Source organism: Sminthopsis crassicaudata, chromosome 6 (assembly GCF_048593235.1).
Source record: "Sminthopsis crassicaudata isolate SCR6 chromosome 6, ASM4859323v1, whole genome shotgun sequence".
Taxonomy (NCBI): domain Eukaryota; kingdom Metazoa; phylum Chordata; class Mammalia; order Dasyuromorphia; family Dasyuridae; genus Sminthopsis; species Sminthopsis crassicaudata.
The window spans coordinates 153,864,698-153,883,360 of NC_133622.1; the positions used below are offsets into that span (position 1 = coordinate 153,864,698).

General features: G+C 34.9%; 1 protein-coding gene across 2 annotated transcripts in view; it reads left to right on the forward strand.

Annotated features, from left to right (window-relative positions):
• Positions 1 to 18,663, forward strand: part of GPAT3 (glycerol-3-phosphate acyltransferase 3) — a 60,967-nt gene that overhangs the window by 30,076 nt on the left and 12,228 nt on the right. For both annotated transcript variants that reach the window (XM_074275250.1, XM_074275251.1), the window contains 5 exons: positions 8,367 to 8,637; positions 11,130 to 11,204; positions 13,744 to 13,833; positions 15,474 to 15,567; positions 17,428 to 17,543. In XM_074275250.1, the coding sequence (XP_074131351.1) occupies positions 8,367 to 8,637; positions 11,130 to 11,204; positions 13,744 to 13,833; positions 15,474 to 15,567; positions 17,428 to 17,543 (646 nt within the window). The remainder of the gene's footprint in view (positions 1 to 8,366; positions 8,638 to 11,129; positions 11,205 to 13,743; positions 13,834 to 15,473; positions 15,568 to 17,427; positions 17,544 to 18,663) is intronic.

The window sequence follows — 18,663 nt, forward strand, 5'->3', positions numbered from 1 at the left end:
GCACTACTGAGTTAATTCCTTTGAGCTGCTCATTACCTTTTAGAAGTCTGACTATAGCTCTGTCCAACCCAAGCAGATTTGTACTAGGACTCAGTCAGCCTCACTAAAGTGTGACTGAGTTAATAAGTTCTTAGGCCACAGGGTCTTCAAACCTCCTCCTCTCAAAAAATTACAGTGGTATCATAAAAAGAAAATTCTAAATGAGATTTAGGTAGTAATATTTTCACTTATCAAGAAGATATTAAAATCTCAAAGGCCTGGTTCTTTAATTTTCTTAAGAAACTAAGCTTCTGGTTATACTGTATGTATATAATAAAAGGTTCTTTTTTCCATTTTTCTTTTTATTTATTTTTTTGTATTGTGAACTTAACACAATTCAAAATGTGAATATTTCCATATATAAAGAAAAATAAAATGAGGGTTGAATATGAATAATAACCTTTGCTATGTAGATTTAAAAAAAGGGGGGAAATTTGATTCACTGGAAACAAAATATCCTTTCTGAATTTCATTCTGCACTGTTCTATGTGTTTTTAAATGTTTCATTGCTTCTCTTTTCTGTATCACTCCCCATCCCTCTAATAATTCTACTTCTCAACAAAGGCTCTCCCTTGTAACAAAGATAATTAAGCAAAAAAAGTTAAATATGTCTCATTTTGTGCCTCTAGTCCATCACCTCTGTGCTGAGAAATGAAAAAAAAAAGCTTCACACTCTTGTGAAGTCATACTTGGCTATTGTAATCAGATTTCAAAGTTTAGTCTTCCAGAGTGGTTTGCTTTTACATGACTATAAATAGTGTCTAAATTGTTCTTTTAGTTTGTTCACTTTATTGCATTGCTTCATTGTAGTTGTGGAATTCTCTGAATCTGACCCTTTCATTATTTCTTACAACACTGTCATATCCATTGTTTAGAATTCACATGTACATTCATTTTGTCTTGGGTCTTTTCCAATTCATGGTTCCTGAACTTTGGCCATCATACTCTCTTCTTACTGGAACTTTGACCTCCTCCCCAGGCTTTGTGTCAGATGGATTTTTATTTTATTTTGTCTGAAACCAGACTATGGTACTTTTGCTTCTTCTCGCCATCATCCCTTTCCCTAGAATCTTTGATTTCATTTCTGAGAGTGGATAGTAGGTCAGTTTTTAGGTACTCCCTTCTTCCAACTCTTCTTTTTTATTATTATTAAAGTTTTTCATTTACAAAACATATGCATGGGTAATTTTTCCAATATTGACCTTTGTATAACCTTTTGTTGCAAATTTTCCCCTTCTTCCCCCCCACCTCCTCCCCTAGCTGGCAGGTAGTCCAATACAAGTTAAATATGTTGAAATACATGTCAGATCCAATATGTATAGGCATATATATATATGTGTGTGTATATATATATGTATATATATGTGTGTGTGTGTATACAACCAGATAACTGGTTGTGCAAGAAAGATCAGATCAAGAAGGAAGAAAAAGAAAAACTGCGAAAAAACAAAACAAAATGCAAGCAAATAACAACAGAGAGAGTGAGAGTGCTATGTTGTGTTCTACAATCTGTTCCCATGGTTTTCTCTCTGGGGGTAGATGGTTCCCTTCATCACTGCACAAGTGCAACTGAATTGAATCATCTCAATGATAAAGAGAACCAAATCCATCAGAATTGATCATCATATAATCTTGTTGTTGCTGTGTATCTCCTGGTTCTGCTCATTTCACTCAGCATCAGTTCATGTCAGTCTCTCCAGGCCTTTCTGAAATCATCCTATTGGCCATTTCTTACAGAACAATAGTATTCCATAGCATTCATGTGGCATAATTTATTCAGCCATTCTCCAGTTGATGAGCATCCACTCAGTTTCCAGTTTCTGGCCACTACAAAGAGGGCTGCCACAAACATTCATGCACATACAGGTGCCTTTCCCTCCTTTAAGATTTCTTTGGGATATAAACCCAGTAATAATACTGCTAGGTCAAAGGGTACGGACAGTTTGATACTTTTTGAGCATAGTTCCAAATTGCTCTGCAGATTGATTGGATTTTTTCACAGGTCCACGAACAATGTGTCAGTGTCCCAGTTTTCCCATCCCCTCCAATATTCGTCATTATCATTTCCTGTCATCTTAGCCAATCTGGGAAATGTGTAGTGGTACTTCAGAAATGTCTTAATTTGAATTTCTCTCATCAATAGTGATTTGGAGCACCTTTCATGTGACTACAAATAGTTTCAATTTCTTCATCTGAAAACCAACTATTCTTAATGTGTTTTCTTCCCCCATTAAAAGTAAACTCTTTGAAGAACTGTCTTGTTTGCTGTATTTATATCCTTTGCATTTAGCACATAGTATACAATTAATTTTTCTTTTTCTTTATGCCTTATTTGATTTTTTTTCCTTTTTCTTTCTTATTTATTTATTTTGAGGGGGGGTAAGTGACTTGCCCAGGGTCACATAGCTAGGAAGTCTTAGGTGTCTAAGGTCAGATTTGAACTCAGATCTTCCTGACTTCAGGGTTGGTGCTCTATCCATTGTGTCACCATTGTGTCTCATGATTTCTTTTTTTTTTTTTAATTTAATTATGTAAGTATTTTTTTGTTAATCTATTTTATGTTTTTGTAAATGTTAGTTCATTTATTTTGTTGTCAGTTTTGATGGCATATAATTGGTCTTCAAATGGTTGCCTTTAAAATTAATTTTTAAATTGTCAGGCACTTATTTTTTTATTCTTTTTCTTCCAATGAGGAAAAAAAACACTTTTAACAAATAAGCATAGTCTGGTAAAACAAATTCCAATATTGGCCATGTCTAAAAATATGTTTCATTTTGCATTACTGTCAGGAGATGGGAAGAATTGAATTAGGGTCTTCAAATCTTTCAAAATTAAAAAAAATATTGTTATAGTATAAATTGTATTGATTCACATTTGTAGTGTACTTCTGGAGGTCCCTGTTAGAGTAGCAAACTGAAATGTCTGGACTAGCTCTCTGGAGGATCTCTGGATGAGCCTTGATCTTAGATGGAGGAGTGATGAAGGCAGGAGAGCCACCAAGAAGGAGGATCTCTGTTTCTTTCTTCTGTCTCTCCTCTGTGTCTGAGTCTGATTCTGAGTCTTCTCTAATTCCGAGTCTCCAGTCCTCTCAGCCCTTAGATATCTCAGTATGATTATATCATTATATCACACTAAGTATATGTGAACTAGAGAACCATTCTCATCAATCACACTGAGTAAGTGCTAAATATAAGCACCCTACTGTAAGTATCCTTGCTTCAAGTAGAACACAGGTAGTCACATCCTCCCTGACTTCTCAGGGAGGAAGGTGAGAAATTCCATAGGGAAAATGGGAAGCCAATTTTTTTTCAATTAATAAGTTTAAGAGTTTGCCATCCTTCTATCAATAACTCTCAAAAAAACCAGCCTGGGAAATAAAACTTTTGCAACAAACATTAATAATAAGTAAAACAGTGATGTTTATGTCTACAATTCTATTTCTAACTCTGTATATCCAGTCAAATCACCTTAATCAGGAATTAGGGCAACATTCTAAATCACAATCATCTGGCATTGTAGAAATTGACCATTGCATTGATAGACATTCTTAAAGTTTTCAAAATTGGTCTTTTTTATTTTATTTATTATATTTATTTTTTTTTTATTGATGCAAAATTTTATTTATTTATTTTTTAATTTTTTTTTTTTTTTTTTTTTTATATTATCCCTTGTATTCATTTTTCCAAATTTTCCCCTCCTTCCCTCCACTCCCTCCCCCCGATGACAGGCAATCCCATACATTTTACATGTGTTACAATATAACCTAGATACAATATATGTGTGTAAATACCATTTTCTTGTTGCACATTAAGTATTAGCTTCCGAAGGTATAAGTAACCTGGGTAGATAGACAGTAGTGCTAACAATTTACATTCACTTCCCAGTGTTCCTTCTCTGGGTGTAGTTATTTCTGTCCATCATTGATCAACTGGAAGTGAGTTGGATCTTCTTTATGTTGAAGATATCCACTTCCATCAGAATACATCCTCATACAGCATTGAAGTGTACAGCGATCTTCTGGTTCTGTTCATTTCACTCAGCATCAGTTGATGTAAGTCTCTCCAAACCTCTCTGTATTCCTCCTGCTGGTCATTTCTTACAGAGCAATAATATTCCATAACCTTCATATACCATAATTTACCCAACCATTCTCCAATTGATGGACATCCATTCAACTTCCAGTTTCTAGCTACAACAAAAAGAGCTGCCACAAACATTTTGGCACATACAGGTCCCTTTCCGCTCTTTAGTATTTCTTTGGGATATAATCCCAATAGCAGCAATGCTGGGTCAAAGGGTATGCACAGTTTGATAACTTTTTGGGCATAATTCCAGATTGCTCTCCAGAATGGCTGGATTCTTTCACAACTCCACCAACAACGTATCAGTGTCCCAGTTTTCCCACATCCCCTCCAACATTCATCATTATTTGTTCCTGTCATCTTAGCCAATCTGACAGGTGTGTAGTGGTATCTCAGAGTTGTCTTAATTTGCATTTCTCTGATCAGTAGTGATTTGGAACACTCTTTCATATGAGTGGAAATAGTTTCAATTTCATCATCTGAGAATTGTCTGTTCATATCCTTTGACCATTTATCAATTGGAGAATGCTTTGGTTTCCTATAAATTAGGGTCAGTTCTCTATATATTTTGGAAATGAGACCTTTGTCAGAACCTTTACTTTTAAAAATATTTTCCCACAAAATTGGTCTTTTTTAAAAACAATATAATATAAATTATTTTTTGGGCTATTTGTATTTTATTTTTACATCACTTCAAATGAAATTCCAGTGGTACTCCCCTGCCTCCCTTCTACTTATGTTCTCCAGTTATGTGAATAAGCTCGCTCTTCTTCTCTTATTTATCCTTCTACCTCCTCCCTTATTTTTTTAAATCATAACAAAAAATCACTCCCAGAACTTCCATCAGATTTAGCTCTTTGCTGCTGAAGTCACTGCTTTTGTTGTTTATCCCTCTTGCTCACAGAGGACCAAAATGACATCAATAGGGTGATGCCTTTTGACTTGTGAGTAAGTTGGATTTAAATGACACAGAGTTTCAGGAAGATGTCAGCTTCAATCTTCCACAGAGTCATCAGATCCCTGGGCAAGACAAAATGATTGGCTATGGTTTAGGATGTAGTGGATAACCACTGCATGTCTAGTGTTTGATTATGCTCTAAGTGCTGTGCAGTTTCTGACTGCTGCTTTTTTGGTCTGTTGAAACAGAAATGTTCACATCTGCTGAGTCTGCCAGGGAAGCCTTCACATGCTTGGGATAGACACCCTCCCTAAATCAGTGATGGGCTGGAGGCCTTTTGATTCCCCTCAGCCTGGTTTAGCCTGTCTGTCTAGATGGTTTCCTGGGGCGTGGCAAGTGTACATGTACAGCTAGCTACCTGGAGCCACAGGTGAGACCTACCACTGTTCTTAGGAGATGCCTGTATCATCCCTCCCCTCCTCATTGGAATGCAAGGCTCTCCCCACTCCAGCCCCTTCCATTCAGCATGTGTCTGACCATATCACTCCTTCTATTCAAGAAAACCAACTTAAAAACCTGTTACCTTCAAAGTAAACATAAACTCCTCCATTTAACATTCAAAGCCCTTCATAATCTGGGCCCTCCATATTTCTACTCTTCATATACCTTTTGTTTTCCTTTTGGACTCTGAGCCAGGGGCACTGACATCCTTCCTGTTCCACAGACATGACGCTCTATCTCCTGACTCCATTTATTTTCTCTGGTTGTCTTTCATTCCTGTAACATTCTTCCTCCCTGTCTCTATTCCTGGCTTTCCGGGTCTTCTCCATGAAAGAAAATTGTTCAGATTTTTTAGAACCAGAATTCTCATCTCTTGAGAAAGACCTCAAAATGAAAATTTCTAGCCAATATTCTGGGTCAAAGAAAACTGCAAGCAGTCAGAAAGAATTCAAGTCCTGAGGAGTGACAGTCATGATCACATACAATTAACCATGACTATTTAACAGTCATAAAAGGAGCAGAGAGTTTGGAAAACAACATTCCAGAAAGCAAATAATTGTTCCCCCATTAGAGGAAAGATAGAACTTGAACAAAATACAGGACTTTTAAGTATTCCCGGTGAAAAGACCAGAGGTGTGAAGACTTTTAAGCACAAACACCAAGAATCAAGAGAAATAGGAAAAAAAAAGAAAATAAGCAATTATAAAGGCCTAAATAAAGAACACACTGCTTGTATCCTAATATGGGAAGATTTTATATATATGTGTGTGTGTGTGTGTGTGTGTGTGTGTGTGTGTGTGTAATTTTATATATATATAATATATAATATATATTATATATATGCATATATATAATATATGATATATATTATATATATGCATATATATAATATATATTATATATGTAATTTCCTCTGAACTTTATCATAATCAGTCCTCATAGATAGAGTCTAATTAGATAGAAAGCTTTGGAGTAGTTCTGTTATATTGATTCTTTAGAAAGAGGAATGAATACAGAGAATAAGAGGAATAAATACTGTAGGGGAGGAAAATGAGGAAGTTGGGGGAAAATTATTTCACATAATTGGGTTGTGCAGATAGAGATCTATACAAAAAAAGAGAAAAGAATTGGTGGAATGGCTGCCACTTTGAACTTTACTCTCTCTCTCTCAACAGATCAAAGAGAGGGAAAAACACATATACATACATGCAGAATTGACAAGAGATACATTTTACTCAACAGAAAAATAGAGAAAAGAAAATTAGAAAGGAAGTAGAATGAGGAAGAGGTTAGTTCCAAATAAAACAAATATGCAAAAAGTAAAATAAATGTACAAAAATATTTATAGTTCTTTTGCTGTAGTAAAGAATTATATATTGAATAGTTGCCCATCAATTGGGGAATGGCTGAACAAGTTCTTTTATACTTGTGTATGTGTGTGTATACACACACACATATAACTTATATAATTTGTTCAACTGTTTCTCAATTGATAGGCAACCATTCAGTATCTACTTCTTTATAATTATGTTATGGATTACTCTTGAACTGTAAGAAATATTGAAAAGAATGGTTTCAGAGAAAACTGGAAAAATTTACATGAAATGAGCAAAACCAGGAAAACAATTTATGAAATGACTACAATAAAAGATGTTTTAAAACTCTTAGTGTTTTTAATTTCATAAGCCTTAAAACTGCTTAAGACTTTTAGAATATCATACATTGTAATGATAAACAGCTTTAAAGAATTAGGAATTCTATTAATGTAATGACTAGTTACAATTCCAGAAGACATATGATGAACCATGCTACTACCTATTTCCTGATAGAAAAGTGAAAAGACTCAATGAAGAATGAGATTTTTTTTTTCTGGATATGACTAATATGAAAATTTGTAACAATGACTTTGATTTTCTTAATTTCTCATTTGGGAGTAGGATAGGATTTTGAAGAGGAAAAAGTGGATTTCTGGTAATTGAAAACAAATTTTAATTTTAAAAAAGGAAATATGAGACAGTGACAAGATCTGGTTGAAGTTTTTTGATACTCATTAATTTGGGAATCTTGTGCAAGTTATAAAACTTCTTTGGGATTTGAGTTTTGAGATACTTTTTTATGATAGCTTCAATTCCATTTTTGGAGAAGGACTTATTTTTTTCTTTGTGAAAATGAATGTAGTAACACTTGGAGTAGTACCTTGATAGAATTGTTGTGGGGAAAACAGTTTATAAACCTGAAAGAACTGTGGGGTTATGAGGCAGTCATTATTGACTCAGAAAAAGCTAACTCCAATGCAGCAAAGACCACATTTGTTTCTTAACTGTTTGTCTTATGATTAATATTCAGTATTGCCCAAACTTGCTAGTGCTCTTTCTCCTGTGGGAATCAGATTTCTGCAGCCTTTTGCCCACTTTGAGGAAATAACTGGGAGGAAATCATAGGATCAAAGAAGGGTCAATGTTGGGAGGGGATGTTTAAAGAATCCAAGATTGGATTGTCCAACTACCATTTCTTTGTAAGAGAATGTCTGGGTTTTGGAACTTTGACCTAGAATTTCAAGTTCACAGGATAGATTCTTCATCTATAAGAATCTACAAAGATCATTATGGCCATTAGGATTGTCTTACACTTGACTTGTGCAAGGTCATCATAAAGCTGAAGAGATTTGTTTTTATTTTCAAAAACCAGTGGACCACATCAATTAGTGAAGTATATAACAGCCCTTTCTAAATATGCTAGTATTTACTTGTGTGTGTGTATATATATATATATATACATGCCTCTTAATTAGATCATGAGTCTTTTTCTAAGAATGTGTCCTTATGCTATGGTATTTTCTCATTCAGGTATTATCCAGAGAGATGAGTCACCTATGGAGAAAGGGATATCTGGACATCGAGGGAGGGACTTTGAGCTGTCCGATGTGTTCTATTTCTCCAAGAAGGGATTTGAAGCCATTGTAGAAGATGAAGTGACTCAGAGGTTTTCCTCAGAGGAGTTAGTGTCCTGGAATCTCCTCACAAGGACAAATACTAACTTCCATTATATCAGCCTCCGGTTAACCATGGTATGGGTGCTGGGAGTTTTAGTGCGTTACTGTTTCCTTCTTCCTCTTCGGTAAGCCATGTGTGTATTACTTTGATGGGCTAGATGAATTTGTGTTTGACCTTACATGTTTTTTCATAACAAAAAACATTTTATGAAATGAGAATGTTGGAAGATGAGTAAAAATCTAATATTAATCTAGTATTAAATGGAAGTATGCATATATAAAACAATATTTGTACTTACTTGTATAATTCATTGCTGTTCTGGTTTCTAGACCAAAGAAAGAAATAATAGAGATGAAACAAATTTCAAGAATAACAGAAAAGAAAGAGCTTATATATGAGAATAGGTTTTAAAAACTAAAAACATTAGTCTGAAAGATCAGAAGCTAATAGAGATAAAACTGAAAGAGGGTAAATATCTTTTCCATCACATCATATTCACTTGTCTAGTATATATTTGGTATATTCTAGTAGATATATAATACCATTTGGGGAATGTTATATTAACTCTTTAAAAAAAAAAGGTCAGAGGCAGCCAGGTGGCGCAGTGCATAGAGCACCAGCTCTGAAGTCAGGAGGACCCAAGTTCAAATGTGGCCACTTAACACTTCCTGGCTTGTGTGACCCTGGACAAGTCACTTAACTCGAATTGCCTCAGCACATACACACACAAAAGTCAGATTGAGGTTTTTTACTATTCTAGCTAGAAAATAATGATAGCCTTAATATGCCAAATAGATCATGGTTCTTGATCAGTGTTGACATTTCTCATATCATTATTTAACTATGTACAAAATAAGACTTGCAGTTATGTTTTAACATTATGAATGATAAATTTCATTACTTTGCTAGCCAAGTCTCCTGATGATTTTTAGTAATCTCCCTTAAGACTAGTCTTGTGAAAATATGCTTGTATATTTTTCTGAAGAAAGTAGGATAAGCATTATGTGGCCTAGTTTGAGTCGGTCATATCGCAAAAAATTTAGGAGAGGAATATAGGCATTGTGTACTTCTCGGAAGAGCTCATTCTTTATTATTTGTCCATAATTAAAAGCAGGAACCAAGCAGGTCTTTTGGAAAACTATCCCTGACAGATTATAGATGTGAAAGCCAGTGTTTCACTTGAATTTTTTTCTTAGCACTATTTGATAACATACTGCTTGAAACTTTTTGCACTGTGCTGTACCCACATCTGACCCTTAAAATCACTGTAGAAGATCAATTTGTGGTATTTTACTATTCTATCTAGAAAATAATGATAGCATAAAGGGTAAAATAAGTCAGCTTTTATCTGATATGAAAAAAAGGATGATTCTATGCAGTATTTCACTAGAAAAGAATCAAGTTTTTTCCACCTGGCCTTTTTTTTTTTTTTTTTTTTTTTTTTTTTTTTTTGGTAATCAAGTCACTCTCTTCTTCTCATTAAGTTTTTTTGTACATAATGTAACCAGCTCTTGGAAAAAAAAGGATAAAGAAAACTTTGAGGGTGGTGATGGTGTTTTTAAGTTTTAAATATGATTTGGACTATTTTGTTCCTTTTGCAGTTTGTAAAACAAAGTAATTTTTCCAAATTAAAACATTTGCTTCAAAAAGTTTTAAAATTTAGATCTTTGCATCTTAAGCTGCTAATTTCACATTTTCTGTAGTAACTGCTTCCTTGTTAGGTTTCCTGGGTATCTTTGAAAATGAGGAAGCTGTTAAATTTGCACTGGTAAGGAAAGATAAGGAATAAATATGATACATTAATTACTTCTGAACTTCTGATGTACTAGTACAATATTTTGGAGCCCCAGCATGACAAATTGTGTGATCTAGAACAAGTTGCTTTTCTCATTTATAAAATGAGGGTATATTTGTCCTACTTAATTCATAGGCTTGCCTGGAAGAAAGTGCTTTATAAATCTGAAAGTGTAATAGGTCAGTCAGTAAATATTTATTAAATTCCTACTATGTGCTACACGCTGTGCTAAATGTCACAGATATAGAAAAAAAGCAAAAAACCATCCCATTCTTCTCCTTGAGGAGCTCCCAACCTAATGAGGGAGTCAAACAAATAGGTACAAACAAGCTATATGCTGGATAGACATTATGAGAGGGAAGGTAAGAGAGCTTGGGAAAGGCTTCCTGGAGAATATGAGATTTTAGTGCAGACATAAATAAAGTCAGGAGGCAGAGATGAGATGGCCATAGGAGATGACCAGAGAAAATGCATGAAGCCAAGAGATGGTGTGTTTTGTTCTTGTCTCTAGATTGAATAGTTTCTGAGTGTTTGTTATTGCTTTGAAAACAGAGCCATCAAACTTTTTATTCCTTTACGATACAGTTTGATTTTATATGTAATTTTTTTAATCAGTTTAATTCCAGGATTATCTTTCATAATATTTCATTAGAAAAAATCAAACAAAAATACCTCAGACATGCCAAACAAGTATGATACAATATTATACATTAAGTATCAATAACCAAATCCATAACAAATTAGCCACTCTGATTCTTCAGGCAGCCCCTTTATGGGAGGGTATAACTAACTTTTTCTTGTGTTATCTTTTTGTTTTACAGCATTACTTTGGCTTTCTTTGGAATTAGTTTGCTGGTTATAGGAACTACTATGGTTGGGCAGCTCCCAAATAGCAGGTAAAATGTTTTATTTTCAGCCATACCTAGATAGTGCTTATTCTTTGTTAGCGTGTATGATTATTTTTACATACATTTAGAGATATCATCTTATACTTTTTTTTTAAAGAGACATTTGGAGTTAAGTGACTTGCCTAGGACCACAAAGCTAATAAGTGTGTGAGGTCAGATTTGAACTCAGGTCCTCCTGACTTCAGGGCTGGGATTCTATCCCCTGCTCCATCTAGTTGCCCCCATCTCACTTTTATATAATATTTCATTCATCTTTTTTTAATTAATTTTTTCAATAAGTAAAAATTACACTTTTTCTTCCTTTCCCTCCCACTTCAGTTGACAAAGAAAAAATAATAGTCAAGCAAAACAAATTTCTATATTTGCCATGTTCAAAAAACCTGTTTCTTTCTTCAGTCTGAGTCTTTAACGTTTTTGTAAGGGAAGTAAGTAACATGTTTTATCATTAGTTCCCTGGAATCCTACTTGGTCATTATACTGTTCTGAATTTTTAAATATTTCAGTGTTGTTTATTTACAATATTTTTGCCATAGTATAAATTGCCCTTTTGGTTCTGCTCATTTCATTCTGCATCAGTTGATAAAATTCTTTCCAGCTTTCTCTGAAACCATTGCCTTGATTATTTATTACAGCACCATATAGTAATCCAGTAATTATGCATATATATGTGTGCGTGTGTATGTCTGTATATATATGTGTGTATATATAGGTATATATACATATATACATCTATCTATCAATAAGCTGTATATCTATCTACATGTAGATTTATAGTATTATATATACAGTAATTTTTTGAGCCATTCCCTAATTGCATTCAGGTAGCATCCAGTTTTTTCCACAGTAAAAGAAATAAACTATAAATATTTTCACACATCCTTATTTAGAATTTGTTTTGCTTAGGAAATTCTTTCCTCAATCTCTCTTTCCTTCCCTCTTTTCTCCCTCTTTCCCTCCCTTTCTCCTCTACCTCCCTCATTTCTTCTCACATCTTCTCCTTCCTTCTCTTCTTCCCTCCCTCCAGGTTCTTTGTACTTCTGTAAGGAATATCTAGGCTATTTCCTTTGTTGTTTTCTTGGGGGTACTAAATGTTGTGTAATTCTGGAATCTTAAAGGCAACTTAGACAGAGGACCTCTATTCTGAGCCCTCTATTCTGATCTGGGTTTGAATGTGGCAGCAGGCCTGTGGGCTTGCCTCATTTGGAATTTCAGAAGCTACTGCTTCAGCTACTTTTTGCCATCTGAAAAGTTCTAGTTAATAGTGAAAAAAGAGTTACCTTTCCTTTGCACTGGGATTCTTCCCCTGGTTATTACGTCTGCTGGTTTCATACTGGGTTTGAAATGGCAAGTGAAACCTGCTATGCTGATGGAGATTCTCCAGTTCACACTGTTGCTGCTTCCTTTTGAACTGCTTCTGCTAACTGGGGATGTTGACAGATCCTTATCCTTACCCTTATCCCTATCCTTATCCTTATCCCTATCCCCTAACAACAAGCTCCCTTTCTCAGTCCTTCCTGGATCTGTGACCTGGGATTGGGTGGGGAGAGACCGAGCAGACAGAGAGAGGCTGGTTGGAACCTATTCTTGTAACCTGCAGAGGGTCAGCATCCCTTTTCCCCACACTTCCACTGATGAATCTAGGACCTCTTCCTGCCTGGTGATCATCCTGGCCCCATCAGATTCCATACCAGTGTCTGAAGAATTCTCTGAGCCACACAGCTGTTGCTTGTTTCTGACCTTCTCCTGGGTCTACAGCCTACAGTCCTTCTTAACAGCTCTCTAGCCTTTAATGGCATCCTAGGTGTAGATCCTTTCCTCAATCCTCTCTGGATCTGTGACTGGGAATGGAGTAGTGAATAGCAGAATTGCCAGTTGGCACCTGTTGCTGAGCTGTGTAGAAGGATGACTGCTTCTGTATTGGATCTTGGGCTTCTTCTTGCCTTGGCACATAGTCACTATGTGCAGGTGATTTTCTGTCTGGTACACTCCTGGCCAGATCCCACCCTGGTATTCATGGACCTCTCTGTCTTTCTTTCTCTTCTGACCTAGACTGGAAAATGCCTTGTCATGATTTTTTTTCTTGGATTTTCTGAGCAAGATTTGGTCTGACGTATTCACCAGATCTGTGTGGATTTTTTTTTTTTTTTTTAAGAGAAGCTCATTTTACTTTCTGCTATTCTTTTGTCTTAAATGGAAAGCACTCTCTTGTTAACTCAATCATTATCTCAGCATTTATCTTATTAACTTTCACTATCACATATTAATTTATCTTGGATATACTTTGAATACTTTAAAAAAATTATCTTGGAACTTGAAATTGGGATAATGAGATTGGAAGTACCTAATTTACAGGATTGACACGAGCAATAAATTCAATAGTGTACTTTGTTTCATAATGTTCAGTACTTTGTACACTTTAAAGCCTTGCATCAATACCATTTGTTCTTTATAATATGAATAACAACAATTTGTAATCTATTATTTAAGTATATCCTCAATTTCACACTCAGTTATTTTCTTCCTACAGTATAAAGAGCTGGCTGAGTGAATTGGTCCATCTGACTTGCTGCAGGATCTGTGTCAGAGCTCTTTCTGGTACTATCCATTACCATAACAAGTGAGTTGAAGAGAATTTCAGTCGGTTTTCTCTAGGTCAGAGATTCTTAACTTGAGGCATGTGAATTAGCTTTTTGAAATATAGTGATACTGTCATATTGTTTTTCCTTTTTAATCCTCTATTTTATTCATTTAAAAACATCATTCTGAGAAGTGGCCTATATAACACAAAAAATGGTGCTCTAGGTAAACCTTGGGCTTTTGCCTTTGAATTTTAAATATATGTAGAAAAAAGTCTGGAATATTCTTCCTTAGAGTAAACATAATAATAATAACATAACAAATAAATGACATAATAAAAAAGAAGTACTTTAGATATGGGATGCATTTGTTAATGGGTCACATCTCATCTGGATATTATTGGATTCTACCAAGTTTTTGAAAAAGAATAAGAGTTAATATATAGCATGGTGTGATAGAAAGACTATCATATTGAGGGTTTGATGACTGATCTGGGTTTTAGTCTTGGCTCAGTCATTAACTAGTTACATGTTTGGGTGAACTAGTCAGTCAATAACCATTTATTAAGCACCTGCCAGTGATAAGGTATTGTATTGAAGATACAAAGAAAGGCCAAAAGGCCATCCCTTTCCTCAAGGAGCTTACAATCTATAGCACTTTAACTTTCTGCAGTTAGTTTGTTGGTTGAACTAGATTTCAAAATTCATTCCAACTATAATTTTATGAGTAAAAACAAAAATTGCTATCTTTATCTCAATGAAATGGATTTGATTTTTGAGCTCTCTAGAAAGTAATTTTTTTTGCATTTAATTTAAGTTCATTGTTCCAGAGCTATGTAAGAGTAAATATTGTCAAATTATCCGTGCATATGTTTTCAAAATAAAAAGCTTTACAAATTTAAAGAAAAAAAAAAGTTCATTGTTCAGCCCGGAGTCGAGTTTTGTTTTGTTTTTTTTTCCTGCAGCTGGACAGACTTTGGCTGTTATGTATATGTGAATTATCCCAATTGCATTTAAATCCAAACATTTGAATCTACCATATAATCAGTAAGATTTGGATTTGGAGAAAATACTCTGGGAGAAATATCATCCAAGGAGACTTTTATGTCAAAAAGGCCCATAAATTCTAATAGAAATTGAGACTCTTGAGCAGTCCTTTCATAATACTTTTTATTCTTCAGTAGGTGATTGCTGTCTAGCAAATTGTAATAACATCCTCTGATGTTGTTGTTCTCTTTGGAGTGGTGCTCTCTCCTCATCTTGGCCTCTTGAAGTTTTCTTCACATCCCAAATTGTGCTTTCTCCTACTGATAGCTTTTCTGATTGCCCACTGTTGCTAGTGCCTTTCCCCTTAACATGCATTCATTTAGAATATATTTATTTTATTTGTGCTTATGTACATTCATGATGTATCTGTCATTTGAATGTAAGATTTTTGAGAACAGATTCTTTCACTTTTGTCTATGTTTTCCTAGCTTCTAGCAGAGTTTTGATATATAGTAGGTGCTTAATAAATACTTGTTGATTGATAGAATACTAAGACATTCTAGGAGAGCAGCAAAATACCTTTGACTTTATTCAAATAGAATATAGGTAACAGTCAAATAGACTGCTCTGTTGGTAACTTTCTCTTAGAAGAGTTGGTGGTGATTTTTTTTTTTTTTTTTTTTGATGATTGCAGGCAGTACCGACCACAAAAAGGAGGCATTTGTGTTGCCAACCATACTTCCCCAATAGATGTTCTGATCTTGACAACTGATGGATGTTATGCCATGGTAAGAGCAATACCAGTGTCTTTTGTAAATGGTTCAGAAACATTGTTTTTGACTTAATAGAATGTTAATTTTTCTGTATGGATAACACATTTCCAGATATAGATATTGACTCAGAAGTCATAAAGATTTTGAATAAAGTTGATGTCATGCTTTGCCATCAGGCAAAGTTATATTTTAATCATTATTGATTTTTGAAGAGTGAAGTTTTTAGCCTTATAATTTTTATCTTTTCTACGAAGGCCATTTGCACAGACTGATACTTCATGCAAAAGACAAAAAAATACCATAAAATTGATATTTCTTGCAAAGGTCTAACCGTAGCAGTAATTTTTAAAAAAATCACACATATATTTATGTATGTATGTTTGTCCTAGTCATTAAGTTGTATGTCAAACAGATAATTAAAACATTTAGCTAGCTGCAAAAGTACCTCTATAGATCCAGACCCCATACTAGTGCCCAAATAGTTTTGTTAGTCTATAGATAGTAATTTTTTAAAGCACCTATTATGTTTCTTGCACGTTTTTGGCAAGCTAGGGTTGTGAAGGTAGGCATGGTTCCAAATTAGGCCATTCTTATTGAGTATCTTATCATTAATCTGAATTACTGAGTTTCTTTTTTTAATTGGTAGTCCACATAGGACAACATAGGTTTATCAAGGATAAATACAGCAATAAAACATAACAAATAGGCCAAGGTTCATGAAAATATAATTATTCTAAAATCTGAATTGATTTGACTGATAAGATAGTTATAAAAACCATTTAGATATAAACTTTATGAGAGCAGGAAAGGTGCCATAACTATTTTTCTATCTCTCTTTCTCCCTCCTATCCACTACAATCTTTTTCATGTTACTGGGATTTATGGAATCATTGTTGTGGGTCTTCTTATCAGTCCTCAGATCAGTATTTTCATGCCTTCTAATACTGTTTTCTTAAATTCTCCATGGAGGATCTATCCATCATGTTAGAGAATCACATGGGGTTATAGCACTAGAGTTGGAATAGATCTAGGAGATCACTGAGGGCAACTCCCTTATTTTACAGATTAGTAAACTAAAGTTCAGAGAACTGACTTGGCTTTAGTTAGATTCAGATACAGATTCTCCAACCCCAGATCTAGTGCCCTGAAATTCCCTGAGAGACTTATTTTGGCTTTTTTCGAAGTTTCGGGGTGCCAGTTGTAGTGCCCTGGTTCACCATTATTATGTTCTATGCCATTTTGTACTATTATTTCTTAAATCGGATCCAGCCAAATCTCATTCTCCTACTCAATTCTCCATCCAGCTCATTATTTATCTGAAATTCCTATCAGTGTAGTATGCATATAAGGCCTTGTTGTTGAGTAATTGATGTTGGAAAAATTAAATCAGACAGCATGACTCAAGAGAGGAAGAAAGGTACACTGTTGTACCCAAGTGATTGTAACTGAATTGAAAATGTTGCCTTAATTCTTATACCTGTGACATGATAGCTTCTGCCACATTGTTTTCAATTAGGAATTATAGATAAGGGGTTGTTTCAGTTTTTTCCCTTCCATGTTTAAAAGCTAGACATCATGATAATATGACTTAAGGACCAATTTTAGTATTTGGTTCTGTTTCTTTTCTCTTTCTCTTTTTGTGTCTGTCTGTCTGTCTATATGTCTGTCTTGTTTCTCTCTCCCCCCTTCTCTCTCTCTCTCCTTCTTCATTATACCATTTTTGCCAGTTGCTATTCTTCTATCAGAATAGGTGTAGACAAAAATTATTTCTATAAGAGAGAATGGTAAACTTTAACTGTTTACTAATAAGCTTCTCTGGATAGCCATTTGTATTTTTGTTTGTTTATTTCATTCTTTTGTAATTACGAATTGCAGGTTGGTCAGGTTCATGGTGGACTGATGGGAGTCATTCAAAGGGCCATGGTTAAGGCTTGCCCACATGTTTGGTTTGAACGTTCAGAAATGAAGGACCGACATCTGGTAACTGAAAGGTAAAAATTACTCTTACTTCTAGTGATAAAAGACTAGATAGATAATTAATAGAAAAGGTGTGTGTGTGTGTGTGTGTGTGTGTGTGTGTGTGTTTGAGAGAGGGAGAAAGGGAATGAGAGAGTACAAGAGAGGGGGGAGAGGGAGGGAGGGAAAAAGAGAGAAGGAGGGAAGAAGAAAGAGAGTGACAAGGGAGGAAGAGAAAGGGGCGGGGAAAGAGGAAGGGTGACAGGTTTGCTAGAAATTGGTGAAATAAAAATTTATTGCTCCTACCTATATTTATTAAGTACCTATTGTGCTTTAAATACTGTGCTGAATATTAGGGTTATAATGAAAGGGGGGAAAATTATCTCTGCTTTCACAGTCTAATGGGGGAGACAACATCCAGATAAATGTATACAAAGAAGATGTATGTGTGTGCACATTTGTGTATACGTACACAAATGTATAAATTTCAATCATATTCCAATCAAAATAAATTTGAGATAATCTGAGAGGAATCATCCTAAGATTAAGGCAGATTGGGAAATGCTTTTTTCAAAAGATTGGACTTTTGTGACACTTGGAAGAAGCAAGGAAAGCCATGAGGTGGAGATGAAGGGAGAGGGTCTTCTAGACATGGGAGATTGCCAATGACAATGCTAGGAATCAGGAGATGTAATGTCTTTGTTGAAGAATAACAGAAAGCAGTGCCACTGTATCACAGAGTCTGGAGAGGAAATGTAAGGCGTCTGAACACTGGAAAGGGGAGGCAGGTTTTTATCTTTTTAACTTTCCTTAAATTAAGTTTTTGAAAATTTGGGTCCTTATTTACTCTTTTGATGGTAGCATAGTGCCTAGTCTATAGTCTAAATATACTTGGATGTCAATAAGCATTCCTGAGTTAATTGCATCAGTTGCACAATTATTATTATATTTTTTGCTATTTCATCTTTCCCCAAATTTAATGTTGTAAAAAAGGCCCTAAGGATAAAGTAGTATGTAGGCAGCCAGGTAGCATGGTGAGTGGATAATATTGGACCTGGAGTTAGAAAGACCTGAGTTCTCTTGTGGTCTCAGACACTCACTAGTTGTGTGACCCCTGGCAAGTCCCTTAGTCTGTTTGCCTTAATCCATTGGAGA